The sequence below is a fragment of the Bombina bombina genome, chromosome 3 (assembly GCF_027579735.1).
Source record: "Bombina bombina isolate aBomBom1 chromosome 3, aBomBom1.pri, whole genome shotgun sequence".
NCBI classification, from domain to species: Eukaryota; Metazoa; Chordata; class Amphibia; order Anura; family Bombinatoridae; genus Bombina; species Bombina bombina.
In genome coordinates, this window is record NC_069501.1 from 258,100,226 (window position 1) to 258,125,402 (window position 25,177).

The 25,177-nt window shown below is 35.4% G+C and overlaps 1 protein-coding gene across 1 annotated transcript in view; it reads left to right on the plus strand.

Annotated features, from left to right (window-relative positions):
• The window catches only part of SGSM2 (small G protein signaling modulator 2), a 534,608-nt gene that overhangs the window by 353,154 nt on the left and 156,277 nt on the right, over nucleotides 1-25,177 (plus strand). The window contains exons 4-6 of the mRNA XM_053705239.1: nucleotides 3,434-3,595; nucleotides 6,171-6,238; nucleotides 21,971-22,116. Coding sequence (XP_053561214.1) covers nucleotides 3,434-3,595; nucleotides 6,171-6,238; nucleotides 21,971-22,116 — 376 coding nt within the window. The remainder of the gene's footprint in view (nucleotides 1-3,433; nucleotides 3,596-6,170; nucleotides 6,239-21,970; nucleotides 22,117-25,177) is intronic.

Genomic DNA, 25,177 nt, shown 5'->3' on the forward strand with positions numbered 1-25,177 from the left:
TGGATTGTATTTACCAAGTTAAGGATCTCTCCACTGGGCTCTGATTGGTAGCTTGCTGGTACATGACGGCTGTAAGTATTGGTTAGAAGCAATCCTCTGTACTAGCATGTGATCACAGATTTAGCCAATCCATGTTTAGTTGATACGTTGCTATGGTGATACATTCACTGCGTGGAGTGATGTGTCAGACATATTTTTCACTGCTACAGATTCAATCATATAGTGTAATATATCGACACTGTTTACAGATTTTTATTTGAGGTATTGCTAAAGTGGTGGTAAGTTTGATAATGTCGAAGGTGCACTGAGGAAAAAGGAATTTATTGTGATCTTCCACTTAGAAGTGCCTGACCGATTTAGGAAAAATTTACATTTATGTATATCTAGTATGATTTTTATTGGAAACATAAGTATATGTTTGAGAATGACGTGAATAAAATAAAGGTGAAAAATGAAAATGAGGGTTCTCATTTGCAGATGACATGGGGAATGAATTGACAGAGTATAATTGTAATTGTATTTACTAGTGTGTCTTGTGATAGACATTGTGAGTTATTGCTGAATAAAATCAGAGACCATTTTTAAGTACTGATTGGTCATTATCGATATTAAAGTAGTGCTTATTGTGAAGGTAAAAAGGAATAATATGTGAAAGGTATTGTTGAGGGGAGTGTTAGAAAGGAAAAGTGCAAAATAAAGATCTAAGTGTTACAAATAATAATTATGTTGTGTGAACAAAGGGAGTGAAAGACAAATGAAGACTAGTAGCTAGAATTCATAAGAGTGGAAATTGAAAATTTAAATATAATTGGGAGAATTATATTAATTAATAAATGAGTTGTTTTCAATAAAACGTGTTTATTGTTATTTACATTAAATTGAAAGGCCTAGTGAAGTTGGGAAAAAAGTATAAGATATTGTGAAAATCTAGTGGTATAGATAATGGTTGTGAGAAGTATTATGTGGTGAGGGTTTGTTAAAAAATAATGCTGAATTGTTATGATTTGTATATTGTATCAGTGAAATGACAATGATGAAAAAATATATTTTTATACATACACAAAGAAATTGTTGTTCTCAGTCATTCCATAGGGTCTGACACATTTTAAAATGTGGATCCATCTACACTCCATGCATAACAAAGTTTTTTCTATGTCACCACCTCTTATTCCTAGGTTGGCCTGTTGGATTACTGCATATTGTAACCCTGAATCATTGCCATTGTGTCTGTGTAGAAAATGTTTCGCTACATTTGTGATGGTTTTTCCTTTTTCAGATTCTTTTTTGGCATTGCGGATGTTTCTACAGTGTTCAAGTACAAGTGTTCTGGCCTGTCTGGTTGTCATGCCAACATATAAAAGATTACATGGGTATTTGAGTATGTATATTACACCCGTTGTTGAGAATGAAAAATATGTAGGTATAACAACATGAATCTGGTCATATTTATTCCTGATTGATTTAAATTTCCAGACATTCGTGCAAGCACTGCATGTTCCACATGGGAACATACCTTTAGTTCTTGCTTCTTTTTTTTTTATGTGGTCGTAATGACTTTTGACTAATATGTCACGCAGGGTTTTAGGTATTTTATAGCCCACAGATACTCTAGTACCAATTTGGGTAGATAGGAGGGGGTCATTCTGTAGAATATGCCAATTACTGTTGACAATATCAATTATTTTTTGCATTTGAGGGTTATATGTTGTGATCAGTCTTATAGTATTGTCACCCCATTTGGATTTAGTTTGTAGGAGAGTTTCACATTCACGTTTTAATGCATATGTTTGTGCTCTTTGTATGGATCTATTGCTGTAACCCCGTTCTTGAAGTCTATTGGTCAGGTGAATAGATTCCTGTTTGCGTCTCAATTGTATCTGAATATAATGTGCAGAGTAAAGCCATATTGAAATTTGTAAGGAGGCATTGGGGAGTGCTAGCTGCATGTAACCCTAATATCATTAAATTTCAGTCCTTGCCCATATCAGCATATAAAAGAGGCACTAATATAAGAGACAATCTAGTTAAAGCTTAAATTGGTTCTATAAAAATAACTAGACAGGGCTATATTACCACTGAAAATAAGGGTAGGTTTCCCTGTGTAGGGTGTTCCTGTCGCAGTAATATGGTCAAAGGGGCCAATTTCTACCATCCAGGAAAAAAATAGTCTATTAAAGGATACTATACCTGCCATACCACTTATGTTATATATATGATCAAGTGACCATGTGGGGGGCCTATATCGGAGAAACGACATGGTGTATCTGTGACAGGATAACAGAGTATAAGTGTAACATCAAAAAAAATAAAGATTCTGCCCTATTAGCTAACCATTTTTGCAATGCTTCTCATAACATCAGTCAGTTACCTTTTTTAGATCATAGAAAATGTAATTAAACCAAGTAGATGAGGGGATAGAGAATTATTTCTTAAGCAACGCAAATGTTTTTGGATTTATGAGCTTAATACTTTAGGACCAATTGGTCTCAATAAAGATTGGGATTTGTCAGTTTTTTTGTAAATATGTTATAATCTGTTTTTTCCACTTTCATCTCAGAGGATGATTACTTTAATTGTATCTGATCTAAATTTAGATTACGGTAATTTGCCCTGTTAATTTAGCATATCTAAGTATTTATTACTATGTTTCAAAATGTAATCACTTTAGAATGTACTAGTAATTGTACTAGTAATTGGTTAATATTTTTCTAATGTAATGGCGCCCTCTATGGTACTAGTGTATATAAGGTGAATTGTAACACTTTGTATGGCATGATTAAGGTAACACTACCGGAACGTTGCTATGTCTTTTGACAATTTTTTGCTGGAAAAACATTTTCTAATTTATGTTACCTTCTCAGGACTTGTATATATGTGCAATGCCGCCCCCTGCAGATTTGCGGCCGCTAGCAGGGGGTGTCAATCAACCCGATCGTATAGGATCGGGCGGATTGATGTTCGCAGCCTCAGAGGCAGCGGATAAATTAAGGAGCAGTGGTCTTAAGACCACTGTTCATAACTGCTGTTTCCGGTGAGCGTGAAACAGGGGCATCAGGGGACATTCGGTCCTTGATAAATCGAGCCCTTACACTTTATGCGATTGATTCACTTGCACTATCCCGATGAGCATAAGTTTTGTTTGTACTCAATCGCACCCTTTAACTTTCAGCTTGTAACATGCTCTCAAGATAATGCGGCCGCCATATGGTTATCGCAACTTGTAATCTAGCACTGTTTTTTCTTGGGATTCTATTCAGTGTTTTAGCAAATATTTGCAAAAAAAAAAAAAAAGCAAAACCTTTATATGTGTATATCACCCTTATGGGTTATTAGAAGCATTATAAACAAATAAAACATGCTATGAAGGACTGACAATCTATTTATTCTTTAACCAAAAAGAAAATAACTTTGTGTAAATATCTACTTTTTCTAGGAAGAATCTCTCCAATGGGCAGGAATCATTAAAGAGACAGAACTCCAGTACAGCAAGACCCGTCACCCTCACACCACAAGCTCTTAAACACATATGGGTTCGGACTGCCTTGATTGAGCGAGTGTTGGATAAAATTGTAGAATACATTGTAGATAATTGCAGGTAAGTACTACTCAGTATTTTTTTTACATAAGTGGACAATGCTCTGTAAAATGCTCTGTAAAAAAAAATCTCACCTTTAATGTGTTCTGAATGCTGGAATGTGACCATCAAATTCAGTCTATGGTTTACATGGTACAAATTCATTTAAATCTGAAGTCTAATAGATTTCTAAAAGATTGGAAAACCACAAGAAAACCTCCATTCTGTAAAACATTGCACTATTAAACTGTATATAACCATTCAAACTTGTTAACCTAAACACATTGCTTCGATTTCCTCTAAATGTACATAATTTGTCAATGCTTTATCTAGTACTCTGTGCACTCAACAAATGTGAACAGCCCTCTGTGCTATTTCCTCCCTCTAAAATATACACTCTTCTGTTTTAAATCTGTTTTCATTTGGTTTCAATTACATATCTGAAGTCGGTTTTGTTAGGGTTGTTTGAATGATCTGTCTTCTCTTCTGTTTTTGTTGTACACATGATTATCTGTTATTATGTCTCTGTTTTGTTATATACATCCATTCCCTCTTCTGACAGAAGGCTAGATTACGAGTGGAGTGCTATTATGTGTTCCTGCTTGCGAGTTAACTTCGCTAGACGGAGGCTTTTTGTGCGCGTCAGGTTGCGCTTGTATTACAAGTCTACGGTAAAATGTGGAACCTCAAATCTCATGACCACATTAAACTATTCTCCCATAGACTTTAATGGAGCACGAAAACTGCAAAATAAAACTAATACCCATTCTTGTGCGCTAACCCAATCGCATTTATTCGAATGCTCCAAACCCCAAATGAATTATGAATATTTCACTTTCCAATGTTCTTCACATAGAAAAATGTGTTCTATTTATTCTTAAACAAATATATATATGTGTGTGTGATTTGTAAAATAGATCTATACATATATATATATGATTATATTTAGGTATAGATATATACAGATATATATAGATAGGGATATCTGTTTAAATATACTTAGAACATGTTCCCCTATGTGAAGAACATTGGAATGTATTTACAGTACACACTTTGTTAAATACTTTACTAATTATAAATATTGCATAATAGTTAACCAGAGCTCTGAAGTTGTGCTAACCCAACATGTGTTAAATTTAATGGTGCTTAAGCGAACGCGTTTAATTTCAACTCGTAATATGTGCGCTATTTCCGATAAACGCAAAGAGATGCATTAAACCCCTTATCGCTTGCACGCATCAGTTAGCACGCAACTCATAATCTAGCCCAGAGTCTGCTTGAACTTCTCAAACATTAGATTTTCTCTCATAAAAAAATCTGCACACTGGATATTATATATACATTTTTTAATATATCTGGTAAGTAAGATTCATATTTTCAATAGAGGTGGCAGCTTCAACAGTGAAAAGCAGTTATTTTAAATGACAAAATAAAGGTAAATTAGTTATTTGTAAACAATTTAAAGGGACAGTCTACTCCAGAATTTGTATTGTTTAAAAAGATAGATAATCCTTTTATTACCCATGCTCCAGTTTTGCATAACTAACACGGTTATATTAATATTGTTTTTACCTCTGTGATTACCTTGTATCTAAACCTCTGCAGACCACCCCCTTATTTTAGTTCTTCTGACAGACTTGCATTTTAGCCAATCAGTACTGACTAAATTACTCCACAGGCGTGAGCACAATGTTATCTATACAGCACACATGAACTAATACCCTCTAGCTGTGAAAACCTGACAAATACAATCTGATAAGAGGTGGCCTTCAAGGGCTTAGAACTTAGCGTATGAGCCTACCAAGGTTTTGCTTTCAACAAAGATTACCAAGAGAATAAAGCAAATTTGATGATAAAAGTAAATTGGAAAGTTGTTAAAAATTGCATGCCCCATCTCAGTTTGATTGGTCTAGACTCTCACTTTAATACACCCCAGCAGATAAAATGGATCACTAGAACACATTAAAGTTGAGATAAAAATCACACTATATATGGCTTTAAACTTTATGGCTTTGAACTTTATGGTAAGAAATGTCTTCGGTCTAGACAAGGACATAAGCAGTTATCATGTGTCTGCACCCATTTGAGAATTTAACTCTTATTCTTTAAACAAATAATTTAATATATTAGTAGAAATAACTGTATTTAACAAGACATGGAAGTGGTGCATTGTTTTATGATGATTCAAATATGAGAGAACATTTTCTTTTAGAGCAGATGCTGATTAACTCTCATCCTTTAACTGTGTTTTGTTTACTTCAAGAATCATTAAACCAATGTTTTAGCATAACCACAAAATAATATATAGAGTTTAAAGAATGCTGTCTATGCTGCCATGACAATATATCATTTTACCCTATCAAGAATCTACATGTATATCATTTGTAAACTAATTAACATGACTGAAAGAAATGAAAATTGGGTATAATTTTTCAATAAATTATTCTTTTTGTTTTAAGATACAAAATAGAATTATGTTGTTTGTGTAAAATGTAGTTATTAATATGTTATATTTAGGAATGTAGATACAACAACTAGTTTATAAGAAAACATTAATAATGGTGTTATATGGAATCTTTTTTTTTTTTCTTTCCAGCAAATATTATGAGAAAGAATCTTTAATGTCTGATCCAGTTTGTGGTCCAATTTTGGCTGCTCTTTTGGGTAAGACTTTCTCCAAGATATTTGTCGGACTCTTTGTTTCAAGTTAAATTTTATTTCTAAAGCAACTCAAATACACATTTTTAGAGTTATTTTGCATTGGCATAAAACATATATATATTAACTTAATTTACAGGAACATAAAGGAGCAATAATAAAATATAGTTCTGCAATATGTGCATGACTGGATTTATACCCTTAAGCAAACAGTATTCTCAAAAACAATCCAGAGTAAAAGTAGTTGTTTAACCCCTTTGCTACTGGAAATTTCAAAGAAAAACTTGTGCAAAATACCGTTGTTTAGCATTTTTGCTATCACTCCATTTAAACAGTGATAGAGCCTTGTTGTTTTTTAACATCAAAACTATATATTTTATTTAAGAAGACAATCCAAGGTATTGATCTAGGCCCATTTTGCTATATTTCATGCCACCATTTCAACTCCAAATGCAATCATAGAAAAGATATCAATAACTTTTTCACAAACTCACTGAAATTATTTACATACTGCTTGTGCAGTCATAACACAAATAATTGTAAAAGCTTCTCTGTTCAGAATTAGCAGACATTCATGGCTTTTACATTGATTCTTGTTAATTATTAGGCTGCTAATTGCATATGCACACCACACTTCTGAAGTCCCTGGCAGTGAAGGCGTTAATCAGTTAGCTTGTAAGGTTAAGAAGCACCAGAACATGTTTCTAGTAATGTACAGTACCTATACTCTATCCACACAGCATAATGCTATGTGGCCATAGGACATGTATTGCGTCTTACCAGAGAAGTGTTACAGTGCTTCTTGTCACATTCTTTTTCAATAGTACTTTCCCTGGCAGGCGTCAGCAAGATCTGAGCAGTGCACCAGACCCCTGTGAAGAGGATGCACTCAGGTAAACGATTGGTCCATCCGGATGCTGGAAATAAGAGTGCACCTGTATCAGGCTTCTCTCCTGGCTGCCTACGGTGCGACATATGCTGGGGGCATCTATGGGTGTCTTAGAATATAATACCTAGTGCACCAGGGTGTAACCTTAGTGCGTCAGTGGCAGGTGATGACTGATAAGGTCCGTGACACTGTGCAACAAGCCATGTAACCCCCACCACCATGTTGTCAGGCTCATCCAATGAAAGGCTAGGATTAATTTGAATGTATTTTTATGGACATCTGTGCCCAAACGGTCGTATGGGAACTAAATAAGTGATATCAGAAATCTCTTCTGGGGGCAGACTAGGCAAGTGTGAAGTGCTCTCAGACAGACCAAATATTTAAAAGCATAGTAACATAGTAAATGAGGTTGAAAAAGACAGAAGTCCATCGAGTTGAACCTATACAAATCTTAATATACTTAGAATAAAAGCTCCAGTTAAACTTAAATTAATCCCATTAAAAAAGGTGACCCATTTATCACAAACAATCATATTCCTGAATTATGTTTCTAGTCAGAAATGTATCTAAACCATTTTTAAATGTATCTGAGGTATTTGCATTTACTACCTCCTTAGTAATGAGTTCCACAAATGATTGCAGTTACAGTAAAAAAAAACATTTACATGGCTGGAGATTAAATCTCCTTTCCTCAAGTTTTAAATTGTGACCTCTTGTGATAAACACTTTTCTTGGAATAAACAGAGCTTCCGCCATCTCTGTATATGGGGCTTGAATATATTTATCTAAAGTAATCATGTCACCTCTCAATCACCTTTTTTCTAGAGAAAACAGACTTGGCTAGTCTCTCCTCATAGCTTAAATTCTCCATTCCCCTTATTAGTTTTGTGGCCATCTATGAACTGTTTCTAAGTCTGCAATTTCTTTTTTTGAGATTGGTCCCCAGAACTGCATTCCATACTCAAGGTGAGGTCTTACCAGGGATTTACATAGTGACATAAGTATGCTTTCCTCCCTTGCATCAATGCCTCGTAATACATGCTAGTATCTTATTAGCCTAAGAAGCTACTGCCCTGCATTGTGCATCCATCTTTAGCTTGTTATCTATTACTACTCCCAAATCCCTTTCCTTTCCTTGCATTTTCCAGTATTAAATCTAATTTTCCATATACCTGCCCATTCTTCTAATTTTTGTTGATCCCCTTTTAAAGAAATTTCATCCTCCACTGACCTAATGACCGTACTCAATTTTGTATTGTCTACAAAATTAGAGATGTTGCTATTTAATCCTTGCTTTAAATCATTAATGAAAATATTTAAAAGAACAAGGCCCAGTACTGATCCCTGGGGGACTCCACTGATTACCTTTGTCCAATCTGAGTATGATTCATTTACTACTACTCAATGCTCCCTGTATTTTATCCAGTTATTTATCCATGATCTAACATTTTCAGCTATTCCCAGTCACTTAATTTTGTACATTAATCTCTCATGTGACACTGTATCAAACGTCTTTGCAAAATCCAAGTATATCACATCAACTGATTCCCCTTTATCTATATTTTTTCTTACATAGAATATAATTAAATTAGTTTGACATGATTTATTTCTCATAAACCCATGCTGATTTGAACTCATAATCTTGTTTACACAAATATACTCATCAATACAATCTCTTATAATCCCTTTAAGAATCTTCCCCACTATTGATGCTTACTAACTGGTCTATAGCTTACTGGATCAGCCGTGCTTCCCTTAAAAAGTGTCACCACATCAGCTTTACCCAGTCCTGGGGTACTATGCCTGAGGATAATGAGTTTGGCTATAACAGTGCTAAATTCCCGTAAAACCCTGTGGGTGTATTCCATCTGGGCCTGGAATTTTATTTACCTTAATATTGTCCCATTTTTTTCTTAAATCCTCTAGAGATAACTCAGGTAATGGTATGGGCTTGTATGTTCTAGTTTGTTTAAAAGTATCTACCATTGGTTCCTCTCTTGTGTATAATGAAGAAAAGAGCGGGTTTAGTACCTCAGCCTTCTCCCTGACACTGTTAATCATGCTACCCTCCAAGCATTTTAATGTAACACTATTCTCCTTCTTATTTTTTTTGCCATTTATGTACTTAAAAAAACCTTTTAAGGTTTGACTTAATATCCTTTACAATTAATCTTTCATTTCCATTTTTGGCTAATTTGATTGCTTTTTTGCATGCTTTGTTGCTTTCCTTATATATTTGGAATGTTGAGCCTGTACTATTTCTTTGAATAATTTAAATGCCCTACATTTTTTCCTAATTTCTCTTAACACATTTTTATTTAGGCACATTGGCTTGGATTTATTTATTTTACTTTTATAACCATGTGGTATGTGTTGATATTTATATTTATTTAACAGCATGTGAACTGTTATTCAGTTATCCTCTGTATTTTTATTAGATATTAATTTGTCCCAATTTATTTTATTTAATGATTCCCTTAAATCATTGATTTTTGCTTTCTTAAAATTAATAGTCTTAGTTGAACCCTTATAACACTGCGTATGGAAAGTTATTATAAATGTGGCCATGTTATGATCAATGTTACCCAAATGTTTTTTTGCTTCTATGTTTGATATTATATATGTACACAAAAAGAAAATCATTAACCTGTTAAAACACAAAAAATAATAAATAAAACAAATAACAATGTGTTAGTGCAAAAAGGATATGTCCAAAAAAGTCAATTGGAGACTAAATCCCAACTCCAAATGTTCATAAGTGATGCATATTTAGAGTTGGGATTTAGTCTCCAATTGACTTTTTTTGGACATATCCTTTTTGCACTCACATTGTTTTTTGTTTGATATTATATACAGTATGTATCGTTTGATAGCACTAAATCCAATATAGCTTTATTCCTTGTTGGCTCGTTCATTAGTTGTGACATGAAGTTATTCTTGAGAACATTTAAAAAATCTATCTTCCTTAGCTGTATTACTAGTTCATTGCCCAGTTTTAGTTGAGGTAGTTACAATCTCCCATAATTACAGCACTAGTATCATTAGCAGCCTTTCCTATTAGTGATGAGCACAAGAAAAGGAGCACCAGCCGAAGGTAAAAGTAAAAACGAATCTTTATTGTTTTAAATTTTGTTTTTATTATTTATGTCACAAGACATATACAAAGTAAACATGTTGTTTCCACATAAGCATAATAATAAATTACAAAACATTATCATCCATATCTCTTATTATATAGTTAGCTTAGCAGTACTTTATTTCTACTACTATACATGGTATTAGTTTTATTCATGTAGAACACAAGCCTAATAAAGAAAAGACGAACTTCAACATTTTCTGGTCATTGAACTCAGAAGGTACTGAAAAAAGTATACATTCTTATATATTTAAACTAAAGTTACTACCAAAGATTGACTTAGCGTTTCACTAGCCCTACCTGTATTTTACCATATTCTGTAAACCGTCCTTAATAAGGCAGGGGGGGGGTTTAGGGCAAGTTGTTCAGGGGGAGAGAGGTAAAGGAAGAGAGAGGAAGAAGAGAAAAAAAAAAAAAGGGAGGGGAGGGAAAAGGAGAGACAATATGCAGCGGCGGATTTCGATTGTGGTTATATATTGTTTCTATATCTCCTAATAAATGCTAACCATTTATGTTCGAATCTATCTTGATGATTAATTCCTTGATTAAGGCTATCAATATGTTCTATTTGATATTGTGCATGGAGTAAGAAAGTTAAATTGTTAATTGTCGGTTCCCTAGTGGCTTTCCAATTTTTTAAGATAAGATATCTGCCTCCCAGAATTGCTGTATTAATAAAATCAATATTAGGGACGTATTCCCCAAGATCTCTCAAATTAACCAAAAAAACAATATGCTGTAGCTCTATACGTATCTGTGTATTCAATAATCTATTCATCCAGAACTGTACTCGCTGCCAAAATTGCTGGATTTTGGGGCAGCTCAAGAACATGTGAACCATGTCGGCCCTGATGGAACTACATCGAGGACACAAATTTGAGACATTCCCATACCATCTATTTAAGCTAGCCGGTGATATATACATGCGATTCAAGATTTTAAACTGTGATTCTCGCCATGATGCGGAAAGAGTTGCATGTTCTACCGCAATTATACTCTGTTTTATTTTATATGAATCCATATTTTGAATATCCTTAGCCCACTTTGCAGATATCTCTAATACATTTCTTTCACCGGTCTCCGTTTGTATCATCCGATACCAATAACTAATTGACCGTTTACCCGCTTTAAAAAGAGCGAGCCCCATTTTAATACCCGGGTGTACCCACTCCTTGGTACAATTTTTGATAGTTTCATTATACCAGTGGCGAACTTGTAAGTAGGCATAAAATTCTGTGTTGTTAAGTTGGAACTGATCTCTAAGCGCTGTAAATGTATACACCCGGGTAGTTTCTGGGTCCCTAAACTGAGATAAATATTTGAGTCCTAGTATAGCCCACTTATTAAACATTTGACTCTTGATACCTGGTGGGAAGCAAGGGTTCCCAGGAATAGGAACTAAGTTCGAAATCAGCAGGTTATCGTTCATACTGGTCTTAATACCCTGCCAGGCTTTAATGATATGAAACAGAGTGGGCTTACTTTTGGCCAGGCATGGTAATTTCTTAATCGGGCAGTGTAGTAGTGCCTGTAGATCATATGGCAAGACTAATTTTTGTTCTATTTCTAATGACGCCACATAGTTCCCCCCAGTAAGCCAATCCATAGCTACCTTTGCCAAACATATTCTATTATAGCTACCGAAATTTGGTAACGCTAGCCCCCCATATTGTAACTGTGACAACTTCTGTAAAGCTATACGCTTTTTGCCATTACCCCAAATAAACAATCTGATGGAGCTATTTAAACGCTTGAGATCATATTTTGTTATTGGAATTGGGATATTTTGCATTAAGTACATCAATTTAGGTAAAGTAATCATTTTTATCAAGTTAATTTTTGCCGTCATTGACAGAGGAAATTTTGCCCAGTTTCTAAGTTCTATCTGTATTTTATTTAGCAGCGGAATAAAGTTCAGAGAGTACCATTCTGCCGGATCGATACTGATCTTAATACCCAGATACGTGATATATGAATCCGCTATTTTAAAGGGTGGAGTATAGCCATTACTTGCAGGTTTTATTATCCATAATAAATCTGATTTTGCTGCATTTATTTTATATCCCGAAAATGTTCCAAATGTATTAATTATTTTCAATAGAACAGGGATCTCGGATTCAGGGTTGTTAAGAAATAATAATAGGTCATCTGCGTATAATAATAATTTAAGATATTTATCTCCTAACAAAATTCCTTCTAGGTGCTTTTTTAACATAGTTGCCAGTGGTTCAATTGCAAGGTTGAAAAGAAGGGGTGAGATCGGGCAGCCTTGTCTGGTACCTGTCAGAATTTGGAAGGTTTCTGTATGGGTGCCATTTACCAACAACACTGCAGAAGCATTAGTGTATAAAGTTTTGATGCAATTTAGATAATTACCACTAAAGCCAAATTGTCGCATAGTAAAAAAAAAGATGATCCCAGGTAATCGAATCGAATGCCTTCTGGGCATCTAGCGAAAGAATCGCCGGTTTTATTCGCCTATTTATGCATTCTGGTCGGAAAAAATCTAAGAGAAGTAGGATTTTACGAATACTAGCCGTTGGATTTCGATGTAACATAAAACCAACCTGGTCCACATGTATCAAAGAGCTGAGGAAGGATCCCCTTAAGTCTATTTGCTAAAATTGCTGTATAAATTTTATAGTCTGCATTAAGCAGTGAGATGGGACGATATGAATCCAACGCTTCTGGATCTTTCTCTTTTTTTGGAACGAGTACAATTCTGGATGCTACAAAGTAGGAAGAGGGGACCCCACCATTACAAAAATACTGATTAAATAGCTTTACCAGTGGGGCATTTAACTCTTCCCTAAGAATTTTATAGAATTCGGCTGGTAACATATCCGGGCCAGCGGCTTTATCCAGTTTTAATTTATCTACTGCTTGACTGATTTCTATCGAAGTGATGGGTAAGTTTAAGTTGTCTACCTCATCTGTATTTAATTTTGGAAGAGAAATGTTTCCCCAGAACCAATCTTTATTTTGACTATCTATCTGTGGGGCAGAATACAATTTTTTAAAAAAGCTAACAAAACCTTTTTTGATTGCTTCTGCTTCAGTAACTCGAATACCGTCTACTATGGCAGACTTGATGATTTTCTGAGATTTACATACTTTGACGCAGTTAGCTAGAAGCTTGCCAATTTTACTGCCATATCTATGATAAATAGTTCTTTGATTTAAATCTTGACGGGTTGCTTTCTGTAAGCTAACTGAGTCCCACTCCTGTTTCGCTTTGATGTATTTCTGCCAATTAGTCGATGTGGGAGCCACTATATAGGCGTTATATGCATTCCTAAGCCAGTTAGAGAGTTCTATTTCCCTTAAACGTGTTCTTGCCCTAAGTTTAGACATATAGTTTTTTATTTCTCCTCTTATCACAGCTTTGGCTGTTTCCCAAAAAATCTCAGGTTTACAGCTATATGCAGAATTTTGTATTACAAATTCATTCCACCTATCTATAATGTATTTCCTAAATTTGGCGTCATTATATAAATATCGCGGGAAAGAATAACCTCTAGTTGTTTGATATGTATTATTATCTGATCCACATTCCAAAAATATAGGGGCATGGTCTGAAATGGTGAAGTCCCCTATTTGCGTTTTTATCTCACTTCTGAACAAACTGTCTGATCCCAAGAAAAAGTCAATACGAGAATATGACCTGTATTGTTTGGACTCATATGTATACGCTCTAGAATTAAGGTATAAATGTCTCCAAATATCCCTTATCTTAAGAACTCTACAGATTGATTTAAGAATCTTAACTGCTTTTTGAGAGACCCTGGGAATTCTTTGTTTTGTAGTCTGGAGTCTGTCAATGTTATTAAAGACCATATTAAAGTCTCCTGCTACCACCATGTTTGTGTCCACATATTCAAACAATTTCAGCTTCAAGGCCTCCCAGAAAGATATATCCACTTTATTAGGTCCGTAAACATTACAGACGGTATATAGGAGAGATTCAACTTTAATTTTAATAATAATAAAACGTTCTTCTAAATCTATCTGCTTGGAGATAATCTGATAATTTAACCCTTTTCTTATAAGAATTGCTACTCCTCTTTTTCTAGAGCTACAGGGTGTAAAGATCACTTCCTGAATCCAGTTAGCTTGTAGCTTCTTGTGTTCTATTGTTGTGAGGTGTGTTTCTTGCAACAGAATAATATCTGCTTTAAATTTTTTAAGATATGTTAAGATTCTTTTCCTTTTCATTGGACTAGAAATGCCCCCCACATTCCAGGATATCAATTTTAATTGTGGCATTTTAATTTAGGAATAAAATATGAAAAAAAAAAAAAAGGAAAAAGAAAGGGCCGCATTTCCCCCCACCACTCGTCTCCCCCCCCCACACACCCCAATATTACCTGCCACCAGGGATGGTGAATGTTACCGACCCAGGGCTTAAGTTTATTACGCCTATATTTGTGAATATATTTTTCATGTGGTGTGTAGATAAGGGAACACATGCTGTATTGCAATACATATTCATATACACAAGACAATTTCCCAACTTTATCCCTAGCCTTAAACATATTATGCCAGGGATTGTAAGTGAGATTTTGAAATATGATACACCAAAAAGAAATAATATGAACCCACAGTAAAAAAGAGCATATATTTAACATAGTCCTATTGTACCAATATCGATAGGTGCATTTTTCATATCCTATATAGGTAACAAAAAAACAACAGCTATATAGTAAAAAAGTTTATAAGTATAAAACAATGTCATATCCTTATCCTTCACTTTAAACATATTATACCAGAGAAAAAAGAAAAAGCACATAATTAAATAAGACAGCATTTCTAGCTTGTATATAATAGTGACATATGTACCCGAAGGTTCCTTTCTCCATTACTCTCTTATCTGTCTATTGGTCTCCTTTATGTTTCTCTATATAGCTCTTAGCTTCTTGTGGAGTTCTTAGTACAGTTAACTCATTGTCAGTATATAATTTAATTGTGGCTGGATATACTAATCTGGCCGGTAGGCCCAAGTTAATTAAGGTGGTACAGTATGGTGACATAGTTTTTCGCTTGCTTGCTGTCTGGAATGAAAAATCCTGGAATAACAAAATTCTATGTTGGTCTATTACTAGTGTTTGCATCTTTCTGTAAGCTCTGAGAATTCTGGTCTTATCTTGGAAATTCAAATATTTCACTATAATAGGACGTTTCTGTACTGAGTTTTCTGTTGTGTTCCTAGAATTGCCTGTGCGATGTGCTCTTTCTACTGCTATGTTCTGTTGCTGGATCCCAAGTAATTGTGGGAGTGTATTAGCAGCAAAAGAGATTAGGTCCTGATAACAATCACTTTCAGGCATTCCAATAATCCTTAGATTATTGCGACGTGCTCTATCTTCCAACTCCTCTACTTTATCACTAAGATCATTAATTTTGCTACTATGTTGTTGAGATGTTTGTTCTGTTTTAAACACTAGATCCTCAACTTCAGATATTCTAGACTCCGCTTGTGTGAGCCTAGATGAGAATTTTTTCATTTCAGACACAAGCGTGCTAAGTTCCACCTTAATCAGATCAAATTGGGGCAGCAACACCTGTGCTACCTGCTTCGTTATTTCTTCAATATCCATTTTACTAATATTTAAACAGTTTGCTTCTACCCTAAGGTCTGTGTTATTATCTAAACTATTTCTAGGCCTCCTGTCTTTCGCCTTAGCTGGCATAATGTGTGTTTTAGGTGATAGAAATTTATCCATAAATTAAATTCGTGAGGGTGTGTGATTGTGTGGGGCGTTAAGGGAAAAAAAAAAAAAAAAAAAAAAAAAGGAGGGGGGTGTTACAGTGCCAAAATAGAGAGTTCTATTAGTTGTGATAGACTATAATATCTGAAAACTTGTGAATATTAGGGTCGTGCCCTGTGTAGGTAATTCAGCTTAGGAGAGTCAGGAGAATTCTGTATTCAACAACTCTAGGGTATAGCGTAATATACTCTCAATACATACTATTTTACCCTGTCTAACAATTATGTCATTCGTCTAACTAGGACTTTATACACAATTAATTGTGACTATACTCAGTATTAGGCGAAGTAGTGTACTTCCAGATCCCCACAATTATATACCAAAAACTTTTCTTTGTTCTCGCCACACTAGATAGTGTGTGTTTTTTTATACAAATATTTCCAGGGCAAGATAGTAATGTCACACCATAGATGTTAATATATGTTTGAAAGTAAATTTTTAAATGTACTGTGGCCTCCTCACTTTTCAGACATTACAGTTGTGCTGCTAATACAGCCCTTTTTTGATCTGTCAATTTATAGCTATATTAGTTAGTTAATACACCAATCTGGAGCCACACATATTTCCTGTGGAAAAAGAAGCGGTATTTAGTGTGTTAATCTCAGGTGCCTGATATATATCCTACATATGGACATCCAACCTTAATACAGAAAAAAAAGGCTCATGCATATACACTTAATTCCAGAGGATATATACAATTTATAGAACAGCCTTATATGCTATTTCGATTGGCCTCTACTCTTTGTCCTGTTCTAAAATAGTGTTATAGAGTGTTGCATTGCTGTAAAATGTCCTCTCCGTAAAACTTTAAAGTTACAAATGACTATATAGGCCTTAGTCCATGTCCAAGAAAAAAGAAAGAAGAAATTTTCCAGCTATTTCTTTTGGATATATACCCCCAGCTTTGCTGCAGCCTGTGGCTTTATTATTTATTTAACTCCCGCACAGTTCCAGAGCCACCAATAAAGTTATAGTCCCATTAATTCTACTCTGGGATTCAAAGTTCACTTCTGTAATCAGACCTGGGAAGTTATTTATCCTTTAGGAGTGGAGCTGTATACAGTTCAGCTGATTATACCAGCTTCTCTGCTCTTCTAGCTTTGCTGCTAGCAGGTTCATACAGCAAGAGTCTTGTATACCTTAGTTACAGTCTCCTATTATACTCTACCAGGTGTACTGTATTACAGAGCTATTACACAGCCTGTGTGGCCAGATTTTTTTTTTTTTCCCCCTGTCATTTGATACAGGCCCTCCTATACTCCATGTACTCCACTAGGTATTATGAAAGAAGTATAGAAAAACAACGGCTTTGTAAAGTCACAGTCCTCACAGTCCTCACATATGTTCTCCCGTCTTACCTTCACCCCAAAACCAGGTCAGGGACTTACGCTCCGACGGGAAAGACTCCAGGTTCTATCTGTGGGTACTGTCGCAAGCGGCTGTGTGGCTCCACACTTCTCCTGCTGCTAGACGAAATCTTCCAAAGCCTCCTAATCTTTATTGTAACATCTTTAAAAGCCAGGTTCTCAGGCAGTTAAGAACACGGAGGTCAGCAAAGCAAACAGCTGACGCGTTTCGGCATTGTGCCGTAGTCTAAGCTAGTGCCCATGTTAATCCTTTGCTAGCTGGGGTTAACTATAGAACCCGTGTCTGTGTGTTGTGCTACAGTTTTTGTTTAGTAACTGTCTTATTGTCTGTTTTTTCTGTCTCTGCTGTTTACTATGTTTTATTTCTAAATGGAGCAAACTGGAACCCTCTCTAGAGATTCATTAGATCTTCAGATTACTTGCCAGTTATCAGGGCAGTATTTATAGTTGTATTTATTTATTTTTAATTAACTTGTATGACCCTCTACCTGCTATAAATCAGCACTGCACATGCTTTTTTAGGGGGATGGGAAAAGTAGCTGTGCAGAGCAGGGCAGCAATGCCAGGTTTAGGAGCAGTCAGTGTCACTTATGCTCCTGGCGTGAGCTGAGATTTACAATTCCCTCCACTGATCAATTGAAAGTGTAGCTTGTGCAAGTCATGGGTCAGGTTACAACTCCAGCTATTACAGCTTCCCTGTGTCCTGTTATCTTTGCAAACAGGGGTGAGTGAGGCCAGACAAGCAATTCCTACAATGATTTTTTTTAACCCTCACAACTCTCTCTTTAAGTTTCTCTAGTCTAGAGCATTTAGCATCTATAGCTGCCTTTTTTTTATAATTTACAATCCATGGAGATGCCTCAAATATTTTGTAATAATATATATTGCTTACTAAATTATTACACTTTCATTTGGATGTTCTTAAGCAGCTTTTTTTTTACAATGAATATATGTTATTGTGTGTTAATGTATGTGTTTAAATATATATATGTGTGTGTGTGTATATGTGTGGTATGTACATGTGATTGTATTTGTGCATGTGTTTGTATGGGGTGTATGTATGTGTGTGTGTAAGATGTATTTCCACTCAACCATTTTTAAGGTATTGGCTTTCCATGCCTCCTTCAATAAAGTGTAGATGCTTACTTATTGAAGGTAATACCTCCATGGGGCTTATTTCATCACACACCTCTCAAAGGAGCGGTATACCTGTATGTCAGGGACACTGACATTGAAGACTCTGACATCTCATCAGAGGGTAGAACATTTGCACACCTTACTGTGGGAGGTTTTACTGACCCTAAGAGTCCAGGAGCCTGAATAATTAGAAGAAAGGTCAGTTAAAATAACTTAACTTATGATTTAAACCTACATCTTTGATGTAAGGGGTATTTCATGTCATAGAATTGATATCAGAAGTAAGCTCCAAATAATGGAATAAACCTGGAATTACTTTGCATAACTCCACAAAATTCAAAAATATGTTTTCAGTCACTTTACCAAATGTGAAAATTTGGGAAACCATCCCCAAATTAGACAGGACTATTTCCACTTTTGCTAATAGACCTACCATTCTTTTTGGGGATAGCTCTTGCATTAAACATCCTATGGATAGAAAATTGGAATGTTATCACAGAAAAATCTCCCAGGGAGATTTTTTTTTATTAAGGCCAGCAATTAGTGTTGTCTGTATTACTAGTTCATTCACCTTATGGTGTGACACCTTATCTGAAATGGTTTCTGAAATGATTTCCTTAGAAGAAATTCAGGAACATTTAATGATGATTATGGTCGCTAACACTTTCATTTGTGATGCAGTTGTAGAGATTATCTGCATTAACGCTAAGAATGCAGCGATAGCGGTTCTGACAAGGAGGGCCTTATGGCTGAAAACCTGGTTTGGCGACACAGTGTCCAGTGGAACAAAGATTACTCTCATCTCTTGCACAGGATCTTCCTGGATTTTTAGACCAGTCTCTTTCTTGGTGGAAGTCTAATCAATCTGTGATTCAAGGGACATCTGTATTCAGCTGTCTTGGGTGGTGATCACCATGGATGCCAGTTTGGCAGGATGGAGTGAGGTCTGGGATTATCAGAGAGAGCAGGGGGTTTGGTCTCCTCAGGAGGCAAGGTAACTCTGTGCTATCTTCAAGGCTCTTTAAAGTAGCCCTCTTCTAAAGCATGAATCTTTCTGAAATTCTAGTCAGACAATGTCATGGTTGTGGTGTATATCAATAATCAGGGAGGAACTTGGCAATGGAGAAAGCTCCTCTTTTTGAAGTCTGCAGAACAGAATCACTTTTCAATATCAGCAATTCATATTTCAGGAGTAAACAATTGGGAAGCAGATTTACTCAGCCATCAGGTTCTCCATACAGGGAAATGGTTACTAAATCAGGAAATGTTCAATCAAATAGTGGCACAGTGGAGTCTCACAGCAATAGGTGTACTGGCTTCTCAATTAAGAGATTGGGCTCCTCAAGTTGAATAATAGATGCTCTATTAGATCCCTGGTCATTCTGCCTAGTATATATATCTATTCCACTATTTGTGTTAGGTCAAGTAGAAGCATGCCTCTGTAATTGTGATAGTTTGGCTCACATGGCTTGGTATTCAGATCTTATTTGATGTGTTTAGTTCTCCTCTTTAGAGTCTTCTTCTAAGGAAGTATCTTCAGTCACAAGGTCCATACTTCCATCAAGACCTAAAAGCTCTGAATTGAACTTTAATTTTGACACATAGAGGCTTCTCTGATTCATTAATTTACATGATTATCCAGGCTAGAACGACTGTGACTAGGAAGATATAACAAAGGGTATGGAAAGCTTTTCTTTTATGGTGTAACAGTAAGGTTTTTTCTGGAGTTTTTAGAATTCCTAGAACTCTGCAGTCCCTTCAAGACGGTATCGACAAGGGCCTATCTGACAGTTCTCTAAAGGGTCAAATTTCTATCTTCTCAGTTTTGTGTCACAAAAAGTCTGCAAAATTGCCAGACATTCCGACATCTGTTCAGGCTTTAATTAGGATTTAACTTGTTATCAAGCAGGTTTCTCCTCCCTGGAACCTTAATTTCTTCTTAATGGTGTTAGAGGCTCCTCCTTTTTAGCATAGGCATGGCCTGGATATCCAACTTTTTATCTTGGAAGGTGTTGCTTCTTTTAACTATCTCTTCAGCCTGAAGAATTCTGAACTATCTTACTATTTGTGTGAGGCTGCTTACATTATCATCATTATTATGTTTCTTTAATATAATTCAACCCCTTAAGGACCAGCGACGTACCCTGTATGTCACTGGCCTTTTTTTGGGACTTGATTGTTTTATAGTGCGGTCTTGCCACCAGCGTTGAGACTGCTCTATTCCACAAAGCCTGCTGGAGGGAGGGCATTAATAGCGTGTTCTTGCTAGACTTGTGCTATTATGTCCTGAAAAAACCCTTAACGACCAGTGACATACAGGGTACATTGTGGTCCTTAAGGGGTTAAATTTTCATATCACCTCTTCCCCTTCCCTCCTCTAAGGTATATATATTTAGGTCAACAAGTCTTTATTTGTAACCTTTATTTTTAGGCCATGTGTCATTGAACAGATTACAATTTATTTGTATACTTCCAGAGAGATGGCCTACAGAACTGTGCACAATATTCAAAATGAGTGTGATCTGTAAAGTGTCATAAGAACCTTATTATTTCTGATGCAAATATTTCTAACTACACAACACGCATTTTACTGACCTTCCTTAAGTAAAACCTTGTGGTTTTTGACTCTCATTTTTTTATTTATTTTTTGTCTTTATGTAAATTTTAATTATTTCCTTTTAAATAGTTTCCATATCCCTATGACAGGCCTGTAGTTACCAGAGTCTTCCTTACTGCCCTTTGCTATCATCCAGTCATCTGAAATAACTCCAGTCAGTAGTGATTCATTAAATAGATCAGGTAACAGGAAACCTAGCACAGATCAAAGTTCCTTTAATACTGTTTGAATAATATTATCTGAACCCACAGACTTTTTTACTTGTACATGTCGGTGTAACCTCCTCAGGAAATTAAGGGGTGTGCTATTACACAGCTAATAAACTACTGTTCCATGTGAGTTGGATTTGGCAAAGCTTATTTTATTATGTTTAGTAAAATATAATTACACTATTGCACTTGAGGCACCAGAATAATATATACTGCTTTATATGAAGATATTCTTTTGGACACTATTCAATCATTCTCAAGCATGTTCTATATTGCCTTTCCATGGCATATTATTTATTTAATAGGGTGTTTGTTAGTATTCTATCACTTTATTAAAAGTTATTTCTGGACTGGCAATGCACTCCTGGTCCAGAGCTAAACATAGCCATGTATCAATCATGAGTAGCATTTGTGCATAGCCATTGCCAATCTTTAGCTGACTTTGACTATGTGTTTATCACCCATATTATCTATAGGCATTTAGTAGTGTAATAATAAAAATATTTAGTACATTAGAGCATTTTCCTGCTCCTGTGTGTCTCTCTTTACTTGTGAGTCATTTCTGCAAGATATAGATATATGTCCTGTTTATCCTCTTCATTCTTGTATTTTCAGTGGGTCCCTGTGCGTTAGAATACACAAAGTTAAAGACAGCTGATCATTACTGGACAGATCCATCTGCTGATGAGCTGGTGCAGAGACACAGGATCCATGGTACTCATAGCCGGCAAGACTCCCCCTGCAAACGGCCAGCTCTGGGGGTAGGTGACTTGAATTGCAAAAAATGTATAACCAGAGTACTAGATGTAACTGAAGTTGAATCCAAATCCTTGCTTAATAATGGACTAGTGATATTTACAGAGTTTATAATCACGATTGTAAAACAAGGTCATATGACCTACATAAAATTATAGTACACATGTTAAACATGATGTAATAAAAGAACAGAATTTTATAATATTCAGATCTGAACAATTTATTTTACACCATCTCTTCTATACATAATTCTACTACTGTTCCCTAAATTGTATCCTTGGCCCCATTCCCAGTTCTGGTTCCCAGTGCTGACCTTAAAGGGAAATTTAAAGTGATATTTATATATGCATAGTATATGTCAGCAATTAATCATGGCATTGCAAAAGATCTGCAATATACAACTGCCATTTGTATTAGAAACAAATGGATTGTGCAAGAATATACCCATTGAAAGCCTTGTTTGTTAAAGCAACATGAAACCTTTTTTTCTTTTCTTTCATGATTCAGATAGAGCATACAATTTTAAACAACTTTTTAATTTACTTATATTATTAAATTTAATTTATTTTCTGTATCCTTTGTTGAAGGAGCAACAATGCACCACTGGGATCTAGCCGAACACCTTGTTTGAGCCAATAACAAGAAGCATATATTGCAACCACCAATCAGCAACTAGCTCCCAGTAGTGCATTGTTGTTCCTGAGTATAACTAGGTATACTTTTTAACAAAAGATAATAAAAGAATGAAGCAAATGACACAACAGAAGTAAATGGAAAGTTGTTTAATATTTCATGTTCTTTCTGAATCATGAAAGAAAAATGTTGGGTGTCTCTTTAAGATTATCTCAAGTAATATCAGGTCATCCAAGCCAAGGGTCAGCAACCTTGGGCCCCCAGATGTTTTGGAACTACATTTCCCATGATGCTCAGACATCCTAAAGAGTGTCTCAGCATCATGGGAAACGTAGTTCCAAAACATCTGGGGGCCCAAGGTCCAAGCTATCCAATAAAATAAAGCTTAAAGCTCCTTAGACCATACTTCACTCCCTCAGATGTGTGTATAAATGCACACATTTTATATCCTCAAAAGCTTGGATGTGCCAATTTTATATAAATGACTATTTTATAGTTTATAGTTTCAGATGAAATCATTAGGAAACCCAGTTGATGAATCCCATAAAATTGAATTTTCTCCACCCAGAATATGCCTAAATCATCTGATCTCACTAGTCCAATTATCAGCCCTGCAGATAGGATAATAGGTTATTTAGGTGTGGATATTTTTTAGGACATAAACCAGCAATATGTGTTTATATAATAACTTTAGGTAGAAGGCTGCACCTCAGTAATCACACACAGTTATGAAGTGGAGATTGGCAATTATTGGGTCTGTTTGCGTAAACGAAAATGTTTGATAAATTGTAATTAATGAACTGAACAGAATCAGTATAAAAGCACCTTAAGAAGAGTAACAGGCTGGTCTCCCTGTCTCATTCTTCTACTGCACATGTGTGAGCAACCATTTTGCATTCATACAACATACATGTGTGTGTGCACAAGGTAATAATATTGTGTTTGTTCACTAATACATAAGGAGTGACAGAGACCCCTAAATGTTCAGAGATTGTTGTATAAAATGTGTCTTTCATTTGAGATATATCTGTGTGTGAGAGCATTTGTAGTCATCACCGTATGTTGTTTGTTTAGCAAAGATGTTTAACTTTAGTCCTAAAATATGTTTCTTGGCATTTGAAGACATCATGATAGCAAAATCCCTGTTCTCTGTGTTTTTTTATGTTCTCCTGTCAATAGCTATTCATGTGAGACTTGTGATTCAACTGTAAACCATTTTAATTTATTGCATTTTGTCTAAGGATGAATCTTTGCAACAGCAAAGCTAATTATTATCATCAAGCAAATGAACCTAGGACAGATTATGGAATGCAGTATGCCTTTGGGTATATCTGTTGTTCAATAACACAAATAACTAAAAGCGTCATTTTTAAATTCACTTCTAATATGAAATTTAGTTTGTTCTCTTGGGTACCTTTGTTAAAAAAGAATATGTGCATATCCTCAGCTACAGCAATGCACCACTGGTGATTGGTGATCAAACATATTTGTCTTTTTTCATTGGCTCACCAGATGTGCTCAACTAACTCGCAGTAGTGCACTGCTGCACTGGAAATGGATTACAGCAAGTACCAACATAAATTATTAACCCTTGAGCATCGGTATAGCAGGACACCACAAAGCACCCTAGTTTATAAAAATGTTACACTGCCTGAAATTAGACAGTGATATTACCTCAACATGTTTAAACTGCTGACTACTGTGTTGGGGCTGCTGGAATGGAAAACAACATATTTAGATATACTGAGTATTTTTTTTATTTTTTTTTACTTGTACTAAAACACTATTGTTTTAGCAGGTGGCATTTTATGAGCTAAATAGTCATTGGTGCTGCAGTGTGGGCAGTAGGTTCAAAGATCCAGAAATGCACCAGTAAATCTGGATTGATTTTTGTATATTCTGTGAATTCCATTCCCAGTATATGAAGAGCCTGATGTCTTATGCCCCTGCTAATCAAAGACTCAGTGTACAGCATACAATATTATTGAACTAAATACAGGCTGGACTGAACATGGGGCAGACTTAATAGACAGGGACAGGAAGCCAAAAAAAATGGGACAGTTGGCAACAATGCTAGATTAGTAACATGTTGCTCGCTGTCAAGTTTCATATATACTGTGTATACGTATATACAGTATATATATATATCAGTATGTTAAACAAATTATGACATTATCATGCAGAATTTAATCCTACAAAACAAGTCTTCTAAATTTTACTTCTGGCTCTTAGTGTTTTGATTTATTCTGTATTTGTCTATATGCAAGAACCTTTGCTTTCTTGCTAAAAAGTGTGTGTCTAACTCCCCAATTTTCTTGTTCCCTCCTAAATTTGAATTATATTTGTCTACCTTAGTCATAATAATCATGATTATGTTGAAAAGTGTTCTCATAAATAAAGCACGTGATAGGGAGTGTGCTATAACAATGTGCA